Source organism: Haliotis cracherodii, unplaced genomic scaffold, assembly GCF_022045235.1.
Source record: "Haliotis cracherodii isolate W230 unplaced genomic scaffold, xgHalCrac1.p SCAF_22, whole genome shotgun sequence".
NCBI classification, from domain to species: Eukaryota; Metazoa; Mollusca; class Gastropoda; order Lepetellida; family Haliotidae; genus Haliotis; species Haliotis cracherodii.
Genome location: NW_027266278.1, coordinates 3,608,352 through 3,635,163, shown reverse-complemented (window position 1 = coordinate 3,635,163; position 26,812 = coordinate 3,608,352). Strand labels below are relative to the sequence as shown.

The 26,812-nt window shown below is 42.9% G+C and overlaps 1 protein-coding gene across 1 annotated transcript; it reads right to left on the bottom strand.

Annotated features, from left to right (window-relative positions):
- Positions 1-1,445: 1,445 nt before the first annotated feature.
- On the bottom strand, positions 1,446-26,722 carry LOC139471287 (uncharacterized). Its single transcript, XM_071253588.1, has 15 exons — positions 26,641-26,722; positions 25,569-25,745; positions 21,204-21,468; positions 20,055-20,090; positions 19,017-19,180; positions 18,218-18,431; positions 17,560-17,733; positions 15,905-16,089; positions 10,274-10,433; positions 9,263-9,374; positions 8,374-8,524; positions 5,659-5,806; positions 4,128-4,293; positions 3,021-3,211; positions 1,446-1,559 (listed from the first exon to the last, which is right to left on the bottom strand). The coding sequence occupies exons 2-15, from the start codon at positions 25,743-25,745 to the stop codon at positions 1,498-1,500; spliced, it is 2,205 nt and encodes a 734-aa protein (XP_071109689.1). The 5' UTR covers positions 26,641-26,722; the 3' UTR covers positions 1,446-1,497.
- Positions 26,723-26,812: the final 90 nt, after the last annotated feature.

The window sequence follows — 26,812 nt, the reverse complement described above, 5'->3', positions numbered from 1 at the left end:
TCCAACTTATGAACCGTCTAAATGCAAGAAATACCAGAAAGAATAAGAAACCATCGGGGTACCTTTATAGTGAAACTATGCTGTGTGTCGCAGTAAAAGGGAATTCAATGAACCACGTGCAGTCGTTAAACCAACTAAAGTCATGACAAGTAAAATTGAACAAATTTTCGTCACCAGCGCGTCAGTTGGAAAACCGTGCGTTACACAAGTTTCCACGATATGTGAGTTTTAAGGTTCGATTCCCGTCATCCATAACGAAAAACTTTGATAATAATAATGACTCAACTCTTAAGGTCCTTCTAAGGAAAAAGAATACCTCTTACCCGGGATGTGGTCTTACTAGGAAAAAGCATGTTGCTGATGCTTTTTGTCATCACTAAGCAATATGCCAGGTAAATGCAGGTAAGTGCCTGCACGTGTGTGTGGCTGCTTGTACCAGTCCGGACTGATGCCGATATATAGTGTTAGATAAATGAGCTACCATGCCGCAGTTTAACATGAATACCCCACTCAGACATAGTATACTGTCTCCGTGCCGACCAGTCCTTGTTTTAACCCCTTAATGCCGAGCGCCAGACAGGGTAACTACAAGTACCATCTTTTAACGTCTTTTGGTATGACGCGGCCGGGGATCACACCCCGGACCTCCCGCTCTCCGAGCGGGGGCTCTACCTCTAGACCACGGTGGCGGTCGGTCTAATCAGACAAACCAGTGATTGATAGCATGTGCAAAGTCCCACACCATCGGGGCACATTGCCACCGAGTCTGGCCATTTCGTTTGTTACGGTTTTTAATAGTGAAAAACTTGGTTGGCAGATCGAGGGAAAAGTAATATAATGCATCGAACAGGATGCCTAATCATCTTAAAGTTTTATTTGGGTCGCTACTATTGTGATAAAACAATACATAATCTTTTTTTTAGGATGACTGTGCCATTGTCATTATCTTTATTGTCAAAGCAATTTTTACTGTCGGCGGTCTAAAAAAACCCACTTTGTCATTCTGATATTGTTTTTCGGAATTGTCGATTTTAAGGACGACGCATCCGTGGACCAAGCAAAGAAATGAGATTACTAGTCCATTATTAGATAACAGATGATTAAAGTACGCGAGACCAAAAGCAGGGAAAATCGATCACTTTACATGTCATAAGTGTTGTCTTGAACATCTGGGAAACTGCTGACGCAAACAAGAGCACTTATAGTTACAAATAACAACACTTTATAGTGTGTGTGAAGAAGAGATGCAGATGGTGCTTCGCCATCCTCGGATGGAGCGGCGTGTTAATGCAGTTAAACCTTTAACTTTCGTTCTACTGCCATCAGCCCTTACAAATAAGTGCACGTGTGTCAGCATTGCCTATCGACCCCGACGTGCGTGAGTGTTCAGACGTTTTACGCTTCTCAAGCAAAATTCATCACTGAATTAATAAAGACGATGTAACTACGTTTGTCATGAACATTTAATAACAATGTTTACAATAAGTGTTGTTGGGTTCAAGGACATATTTCCTTGTACGCTGTAGGGAGCTGATGAACCAGAGAGAGATGCTCCAATGCTGGAATGAGGAAAATATGGTTTACAAGAAAATAACTACACTGTGGAGTTCAAAATTACAACGCCAGTGCATGACGTCATATGACGTCACGTTGCACTATATGCCCTAAGACCTACGACGTCATCATACAATGGAATTGTGTAACATTATCACAGTTAGAATATCTAACCGAATACTATCTTGCTAAAAGCGGCGTAAAAACCTCACTCACTCAAAGAATAGGAAACGTTTTGTATAAAACGATTCGATTTAATACATAGGTGAAACAGTGATCTGTGTAGGCCAAATATCCACTATTGGATGGCGCGCACAGAGCGAACCGCTACCTCCAGACAAGGCTGGAATAACTGCGCCATGCGTTGAAGAGCTCCTGGAAGCAGAGACGCACTACGCATATAGATAGGAGTATTTTGAACTTACTTACTTCACGACCTGACCACCTGCTCCTCCGTTTTGAGTGAGTGAGTGAGTGAGTATGGTTTTACGCCGCTTTTAGCAATATTCAAGCAATATCACGGCGGGGGACACCAGAAATGGGCTTCACACATTGTACCAATCCTCCGTTTTGTTAACGGACGACAATAACTCGATAACGGGACTAATGCTGAGACCCCGTGAGGACTCCAGTTCACAGTTGACCGCCTCCGTGGTCTAGTGGTAGAGCGTCCGCCCGGAGAGCGGAAGGTCCGGGGTTCGATCCCGGGCCGCGTCATACCAAAAGACGTTAAAAGATGGTACTTGTTGTAACCCTGTCTGGCGCTCGGCATAAAGGGGCTAAAACAAGGACTGGTCGGCTCGGAGTCAGTATACTGTGTCTGAGTGGGGTATTCATGTTAAACTGCGGCATGGTATCTCAGTGGGCTAGCACTATAAATCGGCATCAGTCCGGACTAGTACAAGCAGCCACACAAACACATACACGAACATGCACGTCGCTATATAAGTGCAATAATCTTGGATGCGACGTTAAACCCAATTTCACCTCACCTCCAGTTCACAATTGGTCCCCTGCAATCTGTGCTGGTCGTAACAGGCGATCTAGTTTCAGTTTCATGTTGTTTTACGCCGCACTCAATATTCCAGCTATATGACGGTGGTCTGTCAATAATCGAGTCTGGACCAGACAATCCAGTGATTGACATCATGAACATCGATCCACGCAATACGGATACGATGACATGCATCAACCAAGTCAGCGAGCCTGACCACCCGATCCCGTTAGTCGCCTCTTACGATAAGCACAGTCGACATTTACGGCAAGCATGGGTTGCTAACAGGCAATCTAAGAGTGAGTCTACTGCTTGCATTCGTATCCCGACGGTGCGGATCGTTGCACACAGTGTGAATTATTTACTCATTTTTTTACTCAATTATTTACTCAATTATTATTCGTAATAAAAAGGCATATATCAAATGACGATTCGGACCGTGCCGTCATTATCCAAGTACAATCATACGCACCTGCTGTAGAGGCGTGCATACCGGCGTTGTAGTCGCACGCAACTTCGTTCTTGACGTAGTCTTTTCTGTCGTCGGTGTAGCTGTCGTCTTTACCGGGGCCGCCCACCATGGCGCCGTACAGGGTGTGGGGGTTGGGACCCTTGTTGGTCTGGGACTCCCAGTTACACGGCGCCGGTAGCATGGGACAGGAACTGAAACACACACCACAAGTGTGATCAGTCTGTTGTTAGAATGTATTTCATGACAATAGTTTGTATTTATATAAACCGGTGTGACACCATTTATCGGTGTATGATGTCTAATTTCTATTCTGTAATTACAAATGCCCTGTATGCATTCGCCACCAGACAAAGCTAACAAATGACAAGCATTGCGTTGACCAGTAGGTTACCCGAGCTTAGTAAGCAATGTGCACTGGTTACCTTAGTGACGATTTCCTTGATCATCTTCCCGAGGCAAGGGCATTAACAGACTGTGAAAGTCAAGTTCCCACCCTTGCCGAAGCAGGCTGGACTTTCCCCTGAAGCCCTCACTAACGCTTTCAAAACGTTTTAAAGTAGTAGTGTGGATATATCCAAATTTGACAAAAATCGTATCCGATGCAATTCCCTATTTTGACATATTCCATATGTTTCCGGTGAACAATTGACTTGACTTTGCATGTGTTTGTGACGGGTGCCACCGGTAGGACAGGATACGTTCACCTGTCAGCGAACACCTGATATCATTACTATTTGATGGTGATTCATAAACACATGTAAATGATATAGTCGGAATTGTACAATCGACTCTGATTTTGGCAGAGATTTCTTACGAATATGGAAAGCGGTTTGTCGCTTTTAATTATATAAGCATTTCATGTGCGTTTTTAATCCACCTCATTATAATTAAAATCGTTTCCGCTTAAACCCGTTGCCTTTCGAATAGAGAACAATAGACGATGACACTGTGAACCAGATGTCCATATGTCTTGAACAGGTTTGTTTGTTTGTTGTGTAAATATGATCTTCAGAAAACCGACCGCTCCCTCTGAAGCAAGGGGATGAGGGCACAAAGAATACGGATGGTTGTATTCGGGGCAGATAAGCAGCAGTAGTGGAACTCTACCTGGCTCTGTGATGTGGATTCTTTGGGGGGTTAACTCCGTAGCCCACCACGTAACTTCTTCCGGTGTCCCCGTACACGTAGTGCAGCTGCGTCATCGCCCATTTCCGGTACGAGTCGGTATTGATTCCGTCATCGGCGGCGACCAAAGCGATGAAAGCGGTGTTAGCTGGAATATATTGAAATGCAGCACATAGGGGCGATAGTGCAGTATCCTTGGGTGGTGGAATATCTTTATGGTTAAAACGTTCGTTTGTCATACAATGGCCCGTGTTTGCTTCCCTAATTATGTAAAAGTCTATTTCTGGTGTCCCTGCTGTGATGTTGCCGTAAAAGTGGAGACAGCATCACTCACTCACACACTCACTCACTGACTCACTCACTCACTCGTGTGTAGTGATGTCCTTAAGGTTTTCTTCTACAGTGTTTGAATCTGCACCTACAAGTCCTTACTACAAGCTGAAAATATCTATCATCGATTAAGACTCACTCACTCACTCACTTTCACTCACCCACTTACTCACTCAGTCTCACTAACTCACTTACACACTCACTCACTCACTCACATGGAGTGAGACACATCATTATCACAAGCAAATGTGCTTTACAATTAAATCCATACAGGAATGCACACATGACTGCGTTCGGGAATACAAGTCAAGGCATGTCCCTGAGTGAGTTGCTCAAGAATGTTCCCGTTATTTTAAATAACTCAGCCTGGACCAAACAAACCAGTGACTGAAAACATGAACAACGATCCACGAAATCGGGGAACGATGACACGCAATCAGCAATCTCACCGAGCCTGTCTACTCATCAATACAACCGAAGCTATGACTACTCCCCACGGCGAGTATAAGCAATGTATAGGTAGGTTATAGTCAGGCAACACACACTTGATGAGTGACGGGTGCCAGGGGTGACACGTTTCGCGTATACCTGGAGTCGTCATTTATTTTCAGTGATCCCTTCATATTCCTTTCATAAATATGTTGCTTTTACGCCCACTGGGATCTGTGTAATGGTGGATAATCGATTCTGATTATTCTCTGGCGTTGACATATATTTATATTACTCAAGTCTTCAAGCATGATGTATGTATCACGTATGAGACGGTTACGCGGAACATATCACCACGTATGCTTGTGAACCGTACCGAAGCTGACATATATAACAAAGCAATTTTGTGCGACTACCAAGCAGATGAAAGTAATAGTGCGTCATTATCGTATAGTGCTATGGTCTTACAATATATAAGTTACAATATAACCACACTCTGTCGTAAATCAATGGCAGACAAGTTACGCTAAAGGTGATAAAATGTGAAATATCCGGAAATTGTTGGATACATACATACACACACACACACACACACACAAACACACACACACACAAACACACACACTCACTCACTCACTCACTCACTCACTCACTCACTCACACACACACACACACACAAAAGGTGAGTGTATCCTACCCCAACGGTGGCACCCGTCACAAACACATGCAGAGGCAAGTCAACTGTTCAACTTACATGCATACCGAAGGGCCCCCCACTCCAGTCTGAACGCCATACATTTGGGGGTATATACGATCTCCTGGCCCCCGGGAAACCACATCTTGAACGTGTCTTCAATGTGACTCTTGTACAAGTCTTTCTTCGTCGCCTCATACAGCAGCACCTGGGGAGAGAACACTGACGTCAACGCATGGTAATGTTTCTGCATGTTTGCAATTCTGTAAGTAATCGAATCTAGACCAGACAATCCAGTGAGTGTTATCATGAGCATCGATCTACGCATCTAGGATACTGTGACATGCATCAGCTAAATCAGCGAGCCTAACTACCCGATCGCCTCTTACAACAAGTATGGGTTGCTGAAGACCAATTCTAACCCGGTTTCTGTTTGCAGAAACATGATGACAGCTCTCTATATTAAAATAATCTCATTGATAATCCTGTATAATCATACATCCTTTAAAAGCTATTGACCAGAATTGTAATTTTGACACCCGTCCCAAACGCATGCAAATCTCACTTAAGGTAAGTCAATTGTTCACCTACGGATAGCACACTCGTCAGGGAATTGTCTTGAACCTTTGAAGCTAGAGATGTAGCCTAGTGACAAATGTCCCATGTCTCAAATAATATCTGTGAGTACACAGATCGTGCTACCTTATTTTGTATTAAGGATAATCGGTAATCTTTGACACAGGATTAAGGTGGTACATTGGTGTACCCAGCAATCTATCTGAAAGGATGTTTTCATGATTCAGAGTCAAACCAAAAGCCAATCCATGTGGAATATTTACAATGAAAAGAAGAAAAATGTTCACTGAGAGATTATATACAAGAACGAACTAATCCCCCGTGGCTCTAGAAGTGTCCGAACATGTGAATAGTGACAGTGTAAGAGGAAATTATTGAGGTAAACTCCCGTACCCTGAATCCCGAAACAATGTAAGGTTATACCCTGACTCTCCTTGCTCCCTTCTGAATCCCTAATACCACTGAACGTAAATCTCAAAAGCATTAAGAAAACCGTACGGTTTGGCGTTTACTGAACAATAATGAAAACTAAAATACATATAGAAGGTTTTACGTAGACCATTATTATATTTTAGACGTTGAATCTACATTCCAAATACGGTTTTATTTGGTTAATTGACATTGGAATATAGATTCAGCACAAACGCCATCTGCCCTTAACTCTCTTCATCGCCAATCATGACAAGATTGTTACATGGTTACGAAATGTAGAAATCAAACTCACGAGCCTGAGGGAGATAACTTTCATTAAAATTGAATTCCTGCAGGTGTGGGTTTTTCTATTTTCAATTCAATCTCCATTTGTCATGCTCCAATTGATGGAATATATTCGAAATACTTTGAACATGGTGTTCTATTGTGTTGAGGGCCTCCTTGAAAAGAAGGGCAGTGGTGTTTTACTGAAGATCGATTTGCGAAGTGACGTAAATGTCTTTAAACATTATTAGGTGGCAGAATACTTTATTCTTTAACAGTGATTGTAACTATGTTACATTGTTTCTGTTGAGATTCAGTAGACACTCACTGCATTGTGGACAGTGATCAGTTGTCAGGAAGTTACTATATTTAGATGCTCGTGTGGTGTGTAAACTTCCGGCCCGGTATACCGCGGACGGTCATAGTGTGTTATAGAAACACGTGGAATAGTCTTTGTTGTGAGGGCACTGTGTAGAAGTTTCCAGTAGCTTGGTATGCTGTTTATAGATTGGGACAAGAGCGTGTTTAGGGGTCACACTTTTCATCACATCAAGACCACCTTTCGTGTGTGGATCATTCATCACCCCTGAATCCCTGCCTTAGCCCGTTTTGAAAGCTTGACCACTGTCGCCACTTGGTAAATACATATTATTATCACTGACTTCTGCTATCACCACTGTATTTTTGTATCTGATACTGACCACTGTCACAATATTATATATGCTCCGCTTCCGTGGTCTAGTGGTAGAGCGTCCGCCCGGAGAGCAGAAGGTCCGGGGTTCGATCCCCAGCCGTGTCATACCAAAAGACGTTAAAATATGGTACCTGTTGTTACCCTGTCTGGCGCTCGGCATTAAGGGGCTAAAACAAGGACTGGCCGGCTCGGAGTCAGTATACTGTGTCTGAGTGGGGTATTCATGTTAAACTGCGGCATGGTATCTCAGTGAGCTAGCAATTTAAATCGGCATCAGTCCGGACTAGTACAAGCAGCCACACACACGTGCATGCACTTACCTGCATTTACCTGGCAGTAAATATTGCTTCATGATGACAAAAAGCATCAGCAACATGCTTTTTTTCTAGTGAGACCACATCCCGGGTATGAGTTTTTTTTTCCATATTATAAACCTATTCATTGGGATCTCTATTAAGTAAGAGAGTTCTTTCTGTAGGCATTAAAACCTATTGTGAGGTACACACGTACATGCACGTCGCTATATATAAGTGCAATAATCTTAGACGCGACGTTAAACCCCATTTCACCTCACCTCACCATATTTATAAATTGCCATTGAATGTTGTACTACCATTCTAACGTGTACTGTCATTGTAATTACTGTGCAGTAATTTGAGTTGATTTGTAAACTTAGTTAATTTTGTAATATATTTGTTGATTGTATACCACTTGATGGTTGTTGGTTGGTTTCACACTAAGTTCTTTTGCGTTCAGATGTCTGGGTTAAAATATTGTTTCAATTTGGGAATCGACACGTAACTACATACATTGGCACCATCAATCTTCTCGTCCCATGAGAAGCCCCACGCAGACTTGTTCACGAAGTGTTGCTCTGCATAGTCCAGATACTGCTTGTCGCCGGTAGCCTTGTGCAGCCACATCCCTCCCCAGCTGTTTTCATCAGCATCAGACTGGGATCTGAAACGCCGAGGATGTTACATGACTGATATAAGCCAGCTCGAACTGACATCCCTGATAAATGTGCACCAGAGTGCAGTTAACCACGTTCTAGCAGAGTTAATGAGTGAGTGAGTATGGTTTTACGCCACTTTTAGCAATATTCCAGCAATATCACGGCGGGGGACACCAGAAATGGGTTTCACACATTGTACCCATGTCGGGAATCGAACCCGGGTCTTCGGCGTGAAGAGCGAACGCTTTAACCACTAGGCTACCCGACCGCCCCTCTAACAGAGTTAGTGAGTTGGTTATTACGATGTTTTGTCAATCTGGAAATATTAATGTGTTTCAGTTCACCAAATAGAACAAAAGAACGTCAGGCCTTCTCGAGCAGTTGAAATAATGATTTTTAAGTGGATGTTTGTTTGTTCTTTAACCGATGCGCTCAGCAATATTTCAACTGTATGACGGCGGTCTGTAAATAACCGTGAAAGTAGTTGTATCGATCGTAAGTGTCGATGTGGTTTTAGGTGTGGATCCACGTGTGAACTGGTGTATTGATGTAAGGTGCAATAGCCGCAGGTGTACTTATTGCAACTGTCATGGCCGTAGCTGCACTATTAATAATGTGTCTAATTCGTGTTGTACTGTGCTTCAGTGTATTGGTCTGGTCGCGCGGTCAGTGGTTGTGGATGTTCTTGTTGCCTGTGTCCTCGTCTTAAGTGTATTCGTCGTAAATGTACGAGGTGTACGCACGTGTAGAAGCCGGCAGCAGCTGAGACACTGGCGCTGTATTTCCCCTGGTGAGCCTTGCCGAACTCAAACAGCTGCTTGGCGTGTGTCAGCAGGGTGGCCGAGTAGGTGGGGTCTGTCATGACAAAATGTTTCAGTAAACCTTTCCCAATTACAATGAAACATTAAACACTTTATTGTATTCATGTCATCCTAGTATTATATACAACGTCAACGCCAGAGAAATTACAGCCTCGGTTATCTATCTATCGGGAAATGCAAAATGACTGAGAACATTTTATGAATGAGTGAGTGACTTGGTTTTAAAGCTTTGAACCATATTCCAGTCATATCACTTCGTGTCATCTTAGTGTGGGAGGAAAGCCCATAGTGATGCAGGTCTCAGACCTTTACCACTTTGGTGAAGCCCGCGAGCACGGGTATGGTGCTGACAAACCTAGAAACATAATCGGGGCGAACCGGGATTTGAACCCACAATCATAGGTTTCTGGCGTCCCAAGTGACGCAACTCATAGCTAATTGCGGCGCCTGAGACGACTGGGTCATCCGTGCCCCGCGTGAGAAAGGAAGTGTTGACACATTTATGTTTGTTTGATGTTGTTTAACGCCGCACTCAGCAATATTCCAGATATATGTCGGCGGTCTGTAAATTAATCGAGTCTGGACCAGACAGTCCAGTGATTGCCATTATGAGCATCAGTCTACCCAATTGGGATACGATGACATGCATCAACCAAGTCAGCGAGCATGACCACACGATCCCCTTAGTCGCCTCTTACGACAAGCATAGTCGCCTTTTGGGCAAACGTTGGTTGCTGAAGACCTATTCTATCAAGGATCTTCCCGGGTCGACACATTTATGACACATACAGGGAATGAACAATGTCTATTTGCACAAAGCCATGTGGTGCTACGGGAATCGTCGCTCCGATACAGCGTAGGCACCAGTCCCAGCGCTGCAGTCACTTTGTGTAAGTGGACCCAGTGATAAAGGAACAAGTAATCTGTTTATACCCTTCTTCTTGAAGGCAATTGACCCAGCGGCCATAGCGGCAGCTGTCTCCATGGCGAGGTCCGATCCAGGCTTGGAGGCGTCGATCTTGTAGGATGGCCTCGGCTCTGTCATGCGCTCTGGACTGGTCCATGTTCCGTGGTCCGACCCGCCATTGCCAACCTGTTGTCATAAAGTGTTCACGGTCATGTTGATTTGGAAAACATGATTGTCTCACATCAGTGTTTTGATACGTGATTGACTGAATGGCGTTATGCAACTGAGATTTTCATGGAAATGCACAGTTATAACAGTTCACTGCACATGGATTTGTCTGAACTTAATGAATCTAGTCTTTCCTATTTTCCGTCGCATTGTCGAGATATTTGCCATATATTCTCCAGCAACGGTTAAAACAAAAATGAGAGAGAGTATTCCCTTTAGTAGTGAGCGAGTGACTTGGTTTTGACGTTGCTTTAAACAATATACCAGTTATATCACGGAAGTACCACTTTGCTGTATGAGGAAAGTCAGGTGATGAAGGCCTTATCCACCAGGTGATGAAGGCCTTATCCACTAGGTGATGAAGGCCTTTTCCACTAGGTGATGATAAACCAGGAAACATACTCGGACGCAACTCTGCACTACGAATTCCTACGCCTTAGACGATTGTCCACTCATAAAATATGTTAAGTGAGTAAGTATGGTTTTATTCCGCTTTTGGCAATATTCCAGCAATATCACGACGGGGGACACCAGAAATGGGTTTCACACACTGTACCCATGTGGGTAATCAAACCCGGGTTTTCCGCGTGACGAGCGAACGCTCTAACCACTAGGCTACCCCACCGCCCCTGTAAAGAGAGGGACTGTGTGGTATGTAATACGGATATAACATTGTGGATGTATGGTTCTCATATAATTAATAATAATGAATTAAATCTTTGAAAATTCGGGAATAGTTTTGACCACCATCAACGCATTATGTAGCATAATATTAATCATATTTACTGTTACTGTGGTCTTATTCATCTGTATCCTAATGTGCATACACTCCTCAAAAAAAGAAACGCACAGTTAGTATGTAGTTGACTGAACCCGACCACACACAACATCTGATATATAATTTGGATATATATTATTGGAAAATTGTGGTGGCCTGATATTCGACATCCGGTGCGTCAAGGGAGGGGATGCAGAGCCGTGATTGCTGCCCGGGGCGGTCACACTGAGTTCAGCGCCACCTTGTGGCCTTATGTGTTTTCAACTTGTGACAATCGAGCTCCAAAAATTCATATTTGTATCTATGCTATTAAAATATATAAATATTCATTTTATTAGGTACAATAAATTTACTAAAAATCTACCTGTGCGTTTCTTTTTTTGAAGAGTGTAATTAGAAAGGACAATACTGAAAACATTTGACCCCATTACGTAGTAATAATAATAATAAGTGCATTTATATTGCACCAGATTCCATTCGCAAAGTGGATGCTCATAGCGCTACACTATTATTACCCCGGTCAATGGATCAGTGAGCACTCGATTTTCATTTTTTTTTTCGATATTACAAAGGCATCAATCTACCATTGTCTATTGTGACATGTTAAATTGTTTAAGGGCATTACTTAGAAGTAGACGACAAAGTAGACACAATTTATGGATAACAACTTCTGTTACAGTAAAGTCGACGTTTCGGTACAGCTTGTTATAGTGTTGTGGAGCAAAGCTGAGTAATCAGTACGTAGTTGGGGATTTTACGTGCGCTTTCCGACATAATGCATAACTCGCACACGGGCCCGCCAGGCCATTTAGTTGGTTTGCCAAGGTGGGTATGTCCGAAAAGGCAAGGCTATCTGGGGGGCGTGAGAAATTTGGAATTTAGAAGCTTTGCCAGAGGTTGAGAACTTAGAGGGATGTGGTTGTGTGGTACTGAGTTTGTGTTTTTAGGTTTTTAGATTAATGGTAATTTAAAGTTTGCAGGTTATTATATGCGGCCTTGTAGGCCCGTTTTACTAAGGAAGATGCATAATACTTTGAAGATGTGTGTATCGTTTAGCGGATTTAGAAGTGTTGGTAGTGTTAGTTGAGAGTTGCAGTCTAGTTTTGGTTTGGAGTGTTGTTCTGTGTTGTGTGTAGTGCGTGCAGTGTTGTAATTACGTCTTCTGGTGTTTCTAGTTGGCTGCTGTGTGGGCATTCACCTGCTGGGTGTTCTTTGTTTTATGTCGATATGAGTTTAGTTATGTATGACTTGTTTGTAGTTTGGTTATTGCCCTGTCAATTATTTTGGATTTATGGTGTATTTTTACTTTTTTGAGTGGATTTTGGGGCATTTTGGTATATTTTACAGTTTGAGTTTTGGTACTTGTTTTGCCACTTTAGAACAAAAAATTCCTCAGGGATGCTTTTCATCTCGGTGTTTTGGATATTAGTATGATTAGGCCTTTTTCTGGCATTTTAAGGGCTGCTTTGGCTGCTTGGTCAGCGTGTTCGTTTCCAAACACTCCGACGTGGGCAGGAAGCCTCAGGAGCTCTATGTGTTTGTCTAGTTTGCAGAGTTGGTTTGAGCTTTATGTATACTCAACAACAAAAGTTCCGGTGACACAAATATTTTAGTGTATTTTTCAAACAAATAAAGTTTGGTTTTCAATATTGTAGTGCATGTATGGAATCAAGTCACAAAAACGCAACTGCTACAGAAAAGCATGCATTCCATGGAAAAGGTGACTTTTATGCAAGCCCCATGCATTTCACTACTCAAGAATGGGTATAACAACATGTGCGTTAACGGGATTCCATATGCATTGTTTAGCATCGTGCTGGCAACAACCACTCAGTAAAAACAACAAAATTACGCAATTATTCAACATTATGAAATGCCATGCCTGTTTGAAAATGAGCGTCTGCGAGCCATTGGTATGCTTTAAGCAGGATCGAGTCAACGTGATGTTGCAAGACAATTTAACGTCCACAGAAACACCATTTGGTGTTTATGGCAACGTTGGCAACAGACGAATGCAGTCAGAGACCATCCTCAGAGTGGCAGGCCACGCGTAACCAATAACTGACAAGACAATTGGATTCGAACAACACACTTACGAAATCGATTCCAGCCACCAACGGTGACTGCAAGAAGCATCCCTGGCCTTCGACGAATATCTTCACAAACCGTACGTCGTCGCCTCAGATGTGGAGGGATTGTCGCCAGAAGACCCACCAGACGTCCCATTTTGCCAGGAAACCACCGTCAAGCACGTCAACAGTGCTGCAGACAGCGTCTACGCTGGACGGTCATGCAGTGGGGACAAGTTCTATTCACTGACGAGTCTCGTTTTCACCTTAGCCACAGCAATGGACGGATTCCAGTGTACCGACGTCGAGGTGAACGTTACGTCAATCATTGTATCATGGAAGAAGATTGGTTCGGGGGCGGCAGCGTTATGGTATGGGGTGGGATTACAGCAAGACAGAGGACCCGTTTGATAGTGGTAGAGGGAAATCACAATGGACAGCGCTACCGCGACGAGATCATCGGCCCTGTTGTTCTACCATTTTGCGTCGTCATGGCCCAGGCATACCTTTCAACATGACAACGCCCGGCCTCATATTGCTCGACTTGTTCATGATTCTCTTCAACAAAACAACGCGAATGTCATCCCCTGGCCGGCTCGCTCCCATGATCTCTCACCAATCGAGCACATGTTGGATGAGATGGATCGGCGCCTTCGACGTCAACCACGTGTTCCACAGACACTCCAGGAACTTCGAAACATGCTCCAGCAGATATGGCAAGATATACCACAGGACTTTGTGCGACGCCTGGTCCATTCCATGAGACGAATATGAGTTGCTTGCATCGCAACCAGAGGTGGACACACACGCTATTGATTTGTAAATTGACAGTTTCGTATGTTCATGTTTTTTTTTATGAAATCACGCATTTTCTGAAGTCAGTATGGCAAATTAGACCATTTTGAACACTTACAGGAGTCTTTTATCTGTAGCAAACCGAACTTGTTTCAGATTTGGTAAAAAACATAACTTTGCTTTAAATCTTATTCAATGTCACAGGAACTTTTGTTGGTCAGTATATTTGGTGTATGAATAATTAGCATGGTACAGAATATATATAATAGGTGGAGGATTAACAGTAACAATTGCATACATGGGATAGATTAACATGAGTGAGTTAATGACAACAGAAGGATAATACTATAACAACGTGATGGACAGAGAACACATGATGAGGAAGCCAATGAGAAGCTAATTAAACAGGATAAGTATACATAGGTTGGGTGATTATTGCTTAATGAGTTCAAAGAAGTCGTATAGGATGAAATAGCCTTGATCTCTGTTGATTAATGGCATTATTCAGCTAGCCTTGCTTAACAACGGTATAAGGATCTATACCGAAACGTCGCCTTCATAGTAAAAGAAGTTGGCCATTAACTGTGTCTACAATATTGTGACATGTGTTTTTTGTGGACACTGTCAGTGCGTGGCCAACCCGGAAAGCAAATTTAATCAATACTATCAAACTTGTTATTAGCTTCTAATTATTGATACAAATAGTGAGTTTGGTTTTACGCCGCTTTTAGCAATATTCAAGCAATATCACGGCGGGGGACACCGGAAAAATGGGCTTCACACATTGTAGCCACGTGGGGAATCGAACCCTGGGCCTTGGCGTGACGAGCGAACGCTTTAACCACTAGGCTACCCGACCGCCCCTTGATACTGAGTGACACAGCGGAGTATGGTCACATCGGTCAATATTTCAGCCATATCGTGACTAAATCAAGTTATATATTATTGATACACAAAACTGAACTATAAAACCTGTTGACAAAGGACAGTAAACTAGATTTTTTCACAAATGTAGATTTAAAACTAGCAAGTCCCAAAAAAATTTGAACTATTCATAACAATACAAAATAAACATGGGCTATAGATCACCAACAAATAAAGGTAGGTCACCATACTAGGAACTATGGGGACTTACGGTACTTCTGCTACATGGTAACCCAGCAGGATTTACACCATCCCCCTGGCTACTGGTGATTGTTAGTCAGTTTAAGCCAAAAGCATTAAAAAACAACAAGTATTCTACAATTAAAACCATGGAAAATGAAACATACTTTGAATGAAGTGGGACTTACGTATCCTTTCGGGGGGTACAATTATTTTTACGTGACTTCAACACCCTTTGAAATTCAGCCACTAACAATCACAGTTATATAATCATTCTACCAAATTAAAATCACATACTTTTTTACAGTACATATTATCCAAAGGTATCTTTTAACTATAGTCGAGAGATTCCTGATCGCTACATGGGGGCATACAACCTAAACCTGCGTGTGAGTGTACCCCTACAGATCCGTGTAGAGAATAGGTTTAGCAACCCATGCTTGCCGTAAAAGGCGACAATGCCTGGCGTAAGAGGCGACTAACGGGATCGGGTGGTCAGGCTCGCTGACTTGGTTGATGCATGTCATCGTATCCCAATGGCTGGATCGATGCTCATGATGTCAATCACTGGATTGTCTGGTCCAGACTCTATTATTTACAGACCACCGTCATATAGCTGTAATATTGCTGAGTGCGGCGTTAAACAACAAACCAACAAAATATATGGTGAGTGTGTGGTTCACCTGTGCGTATAGCTCGTTCGGCTTGGTGTGGCACTTGATGAAGTAGTCCAGAGGCCACTTGATGCACTCGTACATCTTCTCCAGCTGGCCCGTCTTCTCGTAGGCGTCCTTGTATCTGATGAGACTCCAGGTGAGGAGGGTCGTGCTGAACGCCATGGGGAAGTTGAATTTGACGTTGTCTCCAGCTGCAGACAGATGGATGAGATGAATAAATTTATTAAAACTTTCATTTAATTAGATTAGAATCATGATTAGAAGCTCAAGGGTTTTCAAAATAAATCATGTTTCATTCGGTTTTGGGCCAAATACAATACCTCATTCATAAATACAAGACAGGGTCACATATTATTGATCAGTGACAGGTGATGTTAATGATATACATTATAAGACTTCCCGAACATATCCTTAACACTTTTCTCATTCCAAGAGTTTTAGACGACTGTAACCTTCTGCTTTTTCGTGAGCTTTTATTATTTTAAACTGAACAAATATAACATAAAAATTTAACGCCGGCGAATTTGCAGTCTCGATTATCCGACGAAACAGATTCCACTTGGTATAAAAAGGAAAAATGATACAAAAGGATAATTATTTGAATGGATCACTGAAAATCAGGATCGCGAAAAAATAAAATGTCAATGGAATCCATATCATCTACTGTATGGTTAAACATACACGAATATATCCATTATATAAGGCTGGACGTCCTCTCACAACGCGAAATGCACCGTTGTTGCACGTTCCAGTTCTAGCACTTTTGCAGATCCAACCCTCGGAGTTCTGGGTTGAGGTGAGGTGAAATGGGGTTTAACGTCGCGTCCAAGATTATTGCACTTATATAGCGACGTGCATGTACGTGTGTGTGTTGGTGTGGCTGCTTGTACTAGTCCGGACTGATGCCGATTTATAGTGCTAGCTCACTGAGATACCATGCCGCAGTTTAACATGAATATCCAACTCAGACACAGTATACTGACCCAGAGCCGACCAGTCCTTGTTTTAGCCCCTTCATGCCGAGCGCCAGACAGGGTAACAACAAGTACCATCTTTTAACGTCTTTTGGTATGACGCGGTCGGGGATCGAACCCCGGACCTTCCGCTGTCCGGGCGGACTCTCTACCACTAGACCACGGAGGCGGTAGTTATGGGATGACGTAGAATAGATTGTCAGGAACAAATGCTGGCACTGAGCGGCGACTGTTGGGTCGGGTGTTCAGGCTCCGTGACTCTTGCGTGTCATCGACGGCGGCGTGGATCGATACTCAGGATATCAATCACTGGATTGTCCGTTCCAGACCGGATTATTTACAGGTCGCTACATCACTGGACTGCGGTGTTACACTACAAGCTGAAGTCTCTCTAGGGATGAAAGGACCTGTTGACAGGGCTTCCATCATACCATCCCCCAGTGAGGTCCTCCCCATTATCCCCCTTGTCTCCTAACGCCGAGTCCCCCTCCCCCTGTACAGGGGTACTCACTGTCATACCACCCTCCAGTGAGGTCCTCCCCATTATCCCCCTTGTCTCCTAACGCCGAGTCCCCCTTCCTCTGTACAGTCCAACTCACCGTCATACCATCCTCCAGTGAGGTCCTCCCCATTATCTCCCTTGTCTCCTAACGCCGAGCCCCCCTCCCTCTGTACAGTCCAACTCACCGTCATACCATCCTCCAGTGAGGTCCTCCCCGTTAGCCCCCTTGTCTCCCAGGGCGGAGTCCCCCCTCCAGGGGATCCTGTTATCAGGGGGGAGTTTCCCGGATCTCTGAGCCTCGTAGAACAGGATGGACTTCATCAGGATCTCCCCATAGTTGTACTTGGTAGACTGGGCTCCTAGGGACATGCAACACCGACACTCGTACTAATGTCCAACTTACATATGAAGTAATGCATGTACATGACCGAAGATCCAATATTCAAACCAATTCCAATACTTTCAGTATTATCGATCAGGCAAATGGTTTCAATGCTTGAAAACCGATGCCATTATCCCTTTTTGTTCGAAGTGAGCACTAATGGGTATACATGTATATGTACCTGTTATTGTTTGTTTGTTTGTTTTGTGTTTAACGCCGTACTCAGCAATATTACAGCTATATAACGGCGGTCTGTAAAAAATCGAGTCTGGACCAGACAATCCATTGACTGATATCATGTGCATCGATCCACACAATGCGAACACGATGACATGCATCAACCAAGTCAGCGAGCCTGACCATCCGATCCCGTTAGTCGCCTCTTACGACAAGCATAGGCCCCTTAAGGCAAACATTGGTTGCTGAAGACCTATTCAACCCCGGATCTTCACGGGTCATACCTGTTATTACGGGAAGATGTGGCAACGTTTGTCCGTCGTTGGTGACGTCCACAAGAACCCCTGTCCCCGCAGGAACGCCGCCGCCACAGACGTTACCAGACATCTTGATACAGTACTGACTTCCTCCATAGTGAATGCCCATGTAGTTGTGGTTGACCATGACGAAGTGCTTGGCGCACGAGGATGAGGCTCCAAGTACATCCCCCTCCGAAGTCTGAAGTTGTGATTGAGTTAGGCAAAGCTTCAGTTATTCTGTCTGCTTGTCAGTTTAATATAGGAGTAAACTTCAAAGCGGTAAATGTAACAGACCTTTATGCTTTCGTGAGACCCATAAGGACGAACTCGAGTATATGGTACCGACAGATGGAGCATCATAGGTTCAAGGATCCTGGCACGGCAAAGGGACACTACTATGTATGATTAATTGTATCGAGGTAGACTAGTTGGCTTAGTGGGCTTGGTTAAAAATAAATCATTATTTGAAATACTTTTAATTTGACTGTCATGATTGAGGTCAATTGTGTAACAGTGTGCTTCTCATCCTACCGTCCAGCCAAATGGGCCCTGTGCCCCGTAGAACGTCATGCCTAAATATCAATTTTCATAATTTGTTCTTTTTATTATTATTTTTACCAAACATGGTAACTATGATTATGTTATTATAAACATATTTATGTACAGCTTGGTATGGTGTGGGACATTTGTCTTGTTACCTGAAACCTTTGGAGAAGATCATTCTGAAAAGAAATCAGGTTTGCCTTTTCGTCCAGGTAATTATGATAAGAAATGTAAACCTCACTGAGATTCCCTTTACATCCGACGTGAAGTCCAGGATTAACTCCCAGCCCACGATCTCATCCTTCAGGTCAAAACAGACTTGTCCTTCCCACATGTCCCCCCGGTGAGTCGTCACCGTCAGCGGGGCGGTCAGGTTGTGAGCCACGTGGTATGGCTTCAGACCAGCTGGAAAACACAAATCATGAGGTATTAGTGCCCGTTGTTACTACCGTTTTGGTGAAACTATAATGACATTTCTTTCAAGCTATCGACCAATTTGAAATATTAAAATAATTGGCCATGTAATTATGTACCTAAACGTGAACACTCCCCACCCACCTCTCTCTCTCTCTCTCTCTCTCTTTTTCTCTCTCTCATTCTCTCTCTCTCTCTCTCTCTCTCACACACACACACACACACTCAAACACATACACACTCACATACATACACACACACTCGCGCTCACACACATACACACACACGTACACATAAACACACACACACACACACACACACACTCAGCGCTTCAGTTTCCGCCTCTCTTGTGACTGACGAGTATATAAACGTACATGTATATATTTTACGACACTTTATTAACTTGCGAGAAACTCTCACCCGCAAATGTTCTTATCTTTACTACTCTGCCATGAAATATTTACCTTAACTGAAACGTATAATTTTTCAAAGCAGTACAAGTACAGTGTATCCGAATAACGCTAGTAACACCAAAATACCTCTGAGTTATCAAATATGTTCTGGTTTGAACATCGCTATATAAGTGCAGTAATCTTGGACGCGACGTTAAATCCAGTTCACCTTACCTCATAATCTTCATTTTAGGAATTAAGTTTATAACCATTATTGCACCAAAAGTGAGTGTGTATGGTTTTACTCCGCTTTTATTAAAATTCCAGCAATACCACGGCGGGGGACACCAGAAATGGGCTTCACACATTGTGCCCATGTCAGGAATCGAACCCGGGTCTTTGGCGTGACGAGCGAACGCTTCAACCACAAGGCTACCCACCGCCCCCTGCACCAAAAGAGAAGATGAACTCACCTGTTGGTGGTGGTCGAGTTGTGGTTGGGGGCCACGCTAAATGTATAAAATATGTCACCAAAGAGTGAGATAAGGAAGTCACAACAGCAAGGTTATAGCAATCAATAATCAAGTGATTCCATATGAAGATGAACCTATATCTTAAAGGGGAAGTGTACACGCAAAAGTTACTTTCTTTCTTTTTCTAAACAAAACGCAATTTTAGAATTAGTTATTATCTGTGTTTGAAAATATACACTCATTTTTTCACAGTGAAAGTAGGAAGCTCACAATAGTGTGAAAATGATATGCCGTTATGAGGCCTTCGTTTTTCGAGCTAAACAGGCCTGAGTTATCCCCCTTAGATTATGACGTAATTGGTGCCAATTCAACTGGGTCCCTGTCTATTCTCAACGCAAAAGATATCAAGTACCAGTTTGCGGTAAAAAAAACATGGCCTACGACACACTCCGGCGCAGTGGTGACTCAGCATAACACTATGCTAGCTGGCATCTGAGACGCAAGAATCACACACCTGTACCTACACCACGTAGCATGCACCTAACAAAGCATGATGACGTCATAATGTTTATCAATTGGCACCAATGACGTCATATTGCAAGGGGCATAAGCCATGGTGTTTTTGTTATGGAAATAGAACACTTGGTAAATGTGGAAAATATAAATAGCTTCAATGCGAAATTTATGTTGATTAATTGTGATATTTTTTTATTTTTGTCTATGACACTTCTAGGTTAACACTTTTAATGTGGAGAAAGTACAAGAAAAATAGGTTCATTTCCGTGTGAACTTGCCCTTTAAGTAACTGAATTGGATCGAGTGATCACTCAGACTCGGTTGCCATTGTTACTCATTATATCCATCACTGGTTTCTCTGGACAAGAGTCAACCATTTTTAATTTGCTGAGTGGGGCGTTAAATTACAAACAAAAGATCAAAATCGTTTCTGTACCGGCCAAACCAGCCATGTCGACGTCGTGCCGAGTCGATATCATATCAGCGTTCTAACCTTACATTATTGACAATCATTCACGTATTCATTTACCATTTGTAAAATACCACTTCGATCACTGCAGTAGAATTTACAAATTTTATCTTTTATCGATATAAATCAATCACTAGAAAATACTGAGTAAGATGTCCACGTACTCTCTCCTGGTCCCAGAGTCACCGTTGTTGTAGGCGTGGTCGGTGTAGTTGGGGTCGTAGACATGGGCGTTGTTGAAGGTAGTGTTGTAGCATCTGGCATTTTACCAATGATGACGTTGACTGTCGGTGTGATGTCACCGGTGGCATGGCCGAGGAAGTCAATGCATAGTTTATCACCTGTGTGTTCCACCCCATTGAAGGGTTTGTTCACCAAAACGTACTCTTTACCATCGGCGCTTTGAGACTCTATGTCCGCCAGCCAGACCTGACAGAGAGACAGGAATATTCAAGGTCATTTCCCTTTATTTACAACAGTTACTTTTAATGCAAATTGTGTGAGTGGCGGGCGCTAACGGTAGGGCAGGACATGCTTACCCTTTTCGCGAACACCTGGTGTCATCACTGATTTTGAGGGACCCATTCATATAATTTTCAGCGCTGTTTTTCCTGTTATATATAGCCTAGCTAAAAAAATTACTGTGGCTGTTATATCTTTCAAGAAAAATAAATATATTCCTGAACGAACTATGCATCTTCAATTCATATTCATGAGTGAATGAATGAGTGAGTGAGTGAGTGAGTTGGGTTTAACGCCGCTTATTCCACTTGTTGCACGGCGTGTCAGCTTAATGAAGGGGGACGTTGGCAGTAGGAGTGATGTCGCCGGTGCTGTGACCAAGGAAGGTCACACAGAGTTTGTCCCCGGGGTGTTCGGCCCCATTGAAGGGCTTGTTGACCTGGGCCCACTTGCACAAAGCGATCTTAGCGCTAAGACTATTGTAAGCCTATGTTAAAGTATGGGAGTTACAATCATCTTAGCGCTAAGATCGCTTTGTGCAAGTGGGCCCAGGCCGTATTCCCGGCCATCAGAGGTCTGGGACTCTATGTCTGCCAGCCAGATCTACAGGCAAATTAGAGTGAGTGAATGAGTTAACGCCGCTTTGAACAGTATTCCAGTTATATCACGGCGTGTCAGCTTAATGTGGGAGGAAGCCCGAAGTGATGCAGTTCTCAGACGTTTACCACTTCGGTGAAACCCCCGAGCACGGGTATGGTGCTGACAAACCTAGAAACCGGGATTCGAACCCACAATCATTCATATTCATGAAGGCATATCTAAACTTTTGCAGTTTGCACCTGCATGTTCATGGACGGCGCACAATTTGAATTTTTGCGTGTTTGTTGGGAGCATGATACTTTACACACGTGGGAATTTTTGTAATATGAACTGCACAGAAAGACTGTTTAGCTATCAGGTGCTTATAAAAACAATTTTGTTTAACTTTAAATAATGCTTACGCAATGCCTAGAATCAACGTCTAATGGCACAAAACTAACATGTCAATCATTTTAATGTTCATCCAAACACAACAGCATCACTTTTGTGACGTTATCTACAGCACGCCAACACTCATGACTTGCCATGCGCCGGTCGTCCACGTGTGACCTCACGTCAACAAGACATTTAAATTCGATTGGTGTATCTACGGAATCGACATAAAACTGTCACATTATTAGCGCGGACAAGTCCTGGGTTGTGACCAATCAGTGGCAGAACCGTACACAACCGGTTCAGGGAGCACAAGGTCCGTCCCGACGTCAAGACGCCCAATTTTACAGAACCGTACCGGCTCACGTAGCACAACATCCGTACCGACGTCAAGTTTTACCTCAACGTCACCGTCAGGTACGTCTAGCCAGGTATAGACAACATCTGAGGTTCAAGAGACAAGACTGGGACAGTGTACTGTAGTCAGATACAGATGAGGCCGGGTTTCATGTGGACAGCTCTGATGGTCTTGCAAAGGTCTACAGGCGTCGAAGTGTTTTAGCGACGCTTTCGTTACTCAACGTTGTCAGTTTGGGGATGGAAGTGTAATGGTATTGGGTGGCATCGAACTCATAGTAGAACACAACTCATCATTGTTAATGGCAATTTGAATGGCGTACGCTACCAGTACGTCATCGGTCGAGATCATGATCTACCCTTTGTGCAAAAGCAGGGACTTGACGTCACGTTGCAGCAGGAAAATACCAGCCAACATGTTGCATGTGTTGTAACACACATTTTGAGTCATAATAACATTGCTGCACTGCCAGTTGTTTCTGTAGACCCCTCCTCGATAATTTTTTTTGTCTGGGATGAGATGGAGACGTCTACGACAGGAACAGAACCAGCCGGTAACGCAAGCTCAGTTCGGCTAATATTTGGTTGACATCCCCCAGGCTGTTTTCAATTATCTGGTGTCTCCAGTGCGCCAGCACTCAGTCTGCCTCGCCTGGGTCAGGTAAATGGTGGTAACATTTGATATTGACATTGTTAATTGAGTTGTTACACTACCCCCTCTTTCAGGGCGTGTCAATCTTGTCGCTGGGTCGCCGTCGCTGTTAAAGGTATGGGCTTTAATTTGTGATATGCTTGTTATGATGAAACACTGATAAGACGATTGACAAAATATTATGTTGTTACTTTCAAAAACATAACTTTACACAACCTTATATAAACATAGTTACTTTTTCCCGTAAGTATATTATTGATATTATCATATGTTCCCTTACTGTAGCCAACCAGACATGACCGATTAGCAAGGGTATTAAACGTCATTTATTATGTTGGTATCATCAACCTTTCTCCAACTTCTAAGGGACAAAAAGGCCTGGGAGAAAATAAGGTTTGTCACATGGTTCTGAGTGAGTGAGTAGGGTTTTACGCCGTTTTTAGCAATATTCCAGCAATATCACGGCGGGGGACACCAGAAATAGGTTTCACGCATTGTACCCATGTCGGGAATCGAACCCGGGTCTTCTTTGTGACGGGCTAACGCTTTATCCACTTGGCTACCCGACCGCCCCGTTCTAAAATTGAAGAGTCATCATGTCTGGGTAGCAAAGAATTGATGTCACCACGTGTTCCTCTACAATAGCCAACATCACCTTGCAGATAAGAACTTTCCAGAGTTTCCAGGACAAGGCCAAGGTATGGTAAGTTCTGATTTTGACCCACAGTCCACTTGTAACGTTGTGTGATGTCTTTGTGGGATGGTATTAGGAGTTCTGTGCGATGACTCAGGTATCGCAGATGTATAAGATTTTACCACTGCTTGAAACAACATGGAATAAAACTTTTAAGTTTGGTCTTATTTGTTTAAATTTGATATTCAGATGTCCTATTTGATAGCGATTCATAAACACACCCAGTCTTCTAGGGCGACAATGTGAGAAGAACATTTCTTGTGTCCCCCGCCGTGATATTGCTGGAATATTGTTAAAACGCGTCGTAAAACTATACTGACTCACTCCTCTACGATAGCCAACCAGATCTGATAGATTATAGTAATCAATGGTGTTTGACGTTATTTACTATGTTACTGTCACTATGTACTACACTATAGCCACCAGATCTGACACTTAAGTATGACGTTCATCTACCAATTCAAATGAGATTTATCATGTAAATTCAAAACGTCAAAGCCAGAGACGAATATCTGCACAAAAACAGCTTCAATGATATTTTGTTTACTGAAAAGCAGCAATGACACTGGCGAAAAGGGTTAGCATATCCTGGTGCAGTGGTTTCACTAAATGTAAGTGCCAGTGAGAAGGAAGGTGTAAGCCGTGGGGACAATATAGGCTGGTATCTTGCAGTCATGTTGAACAGCGCTGTGACACATGTGGTACATTCATCTGAATGACAGCCATAACATATGGATTATTTTTGTTTGTTGTTTAACGCCGCCTCAGCAATATTCCAGCTATATGATGGCGCTTTGTGAATAATCGAGTCTGGACCAGACAATCCAGTGATTTACGCGCAATTGGGATCGATGACATGCATCAACCAAGTCAGCGAGTCTGACCACCCGATCTCGTTAGTCGCCTCTTACGTCAAGCATAGTCGCCTCTTACGGCAAGCTTAAGTTGCTGAAGACGTATTCTACCCCGGATCATCACGGGTCCATTTCTGCATTGACTTAACCAGGTCTTTGATGCTGAAGCCCAAATTTCAGTCCTTCATTAACATGACATTTCAATAAACTGTTCATGTTCTAATGTTAACAAACATTTGAAAATGTAGACGTCATAACTTGGTAGTGTATTGCTGATCATGAAGAGGAATTTACGACTGAAAAATCGAAACTATCCCTCTTTCAACATTCAACCTTTCCGTTTAAGCGAACCAATTTGACACACAGTTCCTGATAATGCTTAGATACAGATCCAAACCGTTCGTGATAGTCGAAAGAAGCGTTGTCAAACCAGAGGTGTTACGTTACGTAACACTTAAAATACAAGTAATTATTGTCATAGTTGTACATAATGCGACATATGTTGGTTTGAGTACTTATAGTGGACGATAGAACTCACTTCTAACGACGATGTCGGCTCGCTGATCTCAATGCGAGCTTTCCATGAAGATACGTCATGGTCAAACGGTAAACAGAAGCGCCCTTGAAAGCCACCACTCCAGTGGTTGCCAATGGTTACAGGAACTGTTTCCGCTGATGCATGACTGAGTAACCCTAGTAACCAGAGTACCAACATCTGCAGGACAAAATATGGTCAACGATAGATAGAGCGACATATATTGATACATCCATCCATCCATCCATCCACACACACACACACACACACACACTCCAATCCATCCATCCATCCATACATACATCCATCCATACATACATACATACATACATACATACATACATACATCCAACCATCCATCCATCCATCCATCCATCCATCCACACACACACACACACACACACACCAATCCATCCATCCATCCATCCATCCATACATACATACATACATCCATCCATCCATCCATCCATCCATCCATCCATCCATCCATCCATCCATACATCCATCCATACATACATACACACACACATACATACATACATACATACATACATACATACATACATACATACTAATTAAATCTGAAAATTTCTTTAATCATTTTTTTCTTTATATACATATTAACTAAACCTAAGAGCCACAAATAGCTTGCAACAAGGTATTTTTGCGCCTGACAGTTTCTTTTTTCCAGTTTCGTCTTTATATACATATAAGATATATAATATATATAATTAAAGTTGGTGGCAGGTATTTCTTCTTGACCCCGACAGTGTCAGTGGGTCAATCTCCCAGTTGTATATGTAATCTACAAATTGCTGTACAAATATATATTTTGAAAAAGGGAATCAATTTGTCATCTTCATAAGTATGCATATTTGTTGTCAGCTTGAGGTGTCGATCTTACAGTTACGAGTCATTTATGTTCACAATTGTTCATCATAACAATCAAATGCCAGTGAATATTTCAATAATGTTATGCAAGTAATTTCTGCGATGAAACAGATCGATGATCACGACATAACCCTTGTCTACGTGGGTAAGACCAAATAATGAATGAACAAACAACATATACTACCTTGTTTTTCCTTTGAAAATTCTCTATAAATATCGACGTGGTATGTTGTATGTTAGTAACTTACAAGGAACTTTGACCCCTTGTGTTTTAAGAACCAGATAACGTTATCACCCCGCTCTATCAAGGCTAGACAAGCTGTGTACATGCATATCGGTTGTCGGTCACCGAAATT

Excerpts from the sequence above, each read along its gene's own strand:
- LOC139471287 (XM_071253588.1), bottom strand. The coding sequence starts at position 25,745 with ATGTTGGTACTCTGGTTACTAGGGTTACTCAGTCATGCATCAGCGGAA. Across the intron at positions 17,734-18,217 it reads ACATCTTCCCGTAATAACAG|GAGCCCAGTCTACCAAGTAC; the intron begins GTATGACCCGTG and ends GCATGTCCCTAG. Across the intron at positions 1,560-3,020 it reads TATGCACGCCTCTACAGCAG|CATTGGAGCATCTCTCTCTG; the intron begins GTGCGTATGATT and ends TCCTCATTCCAG.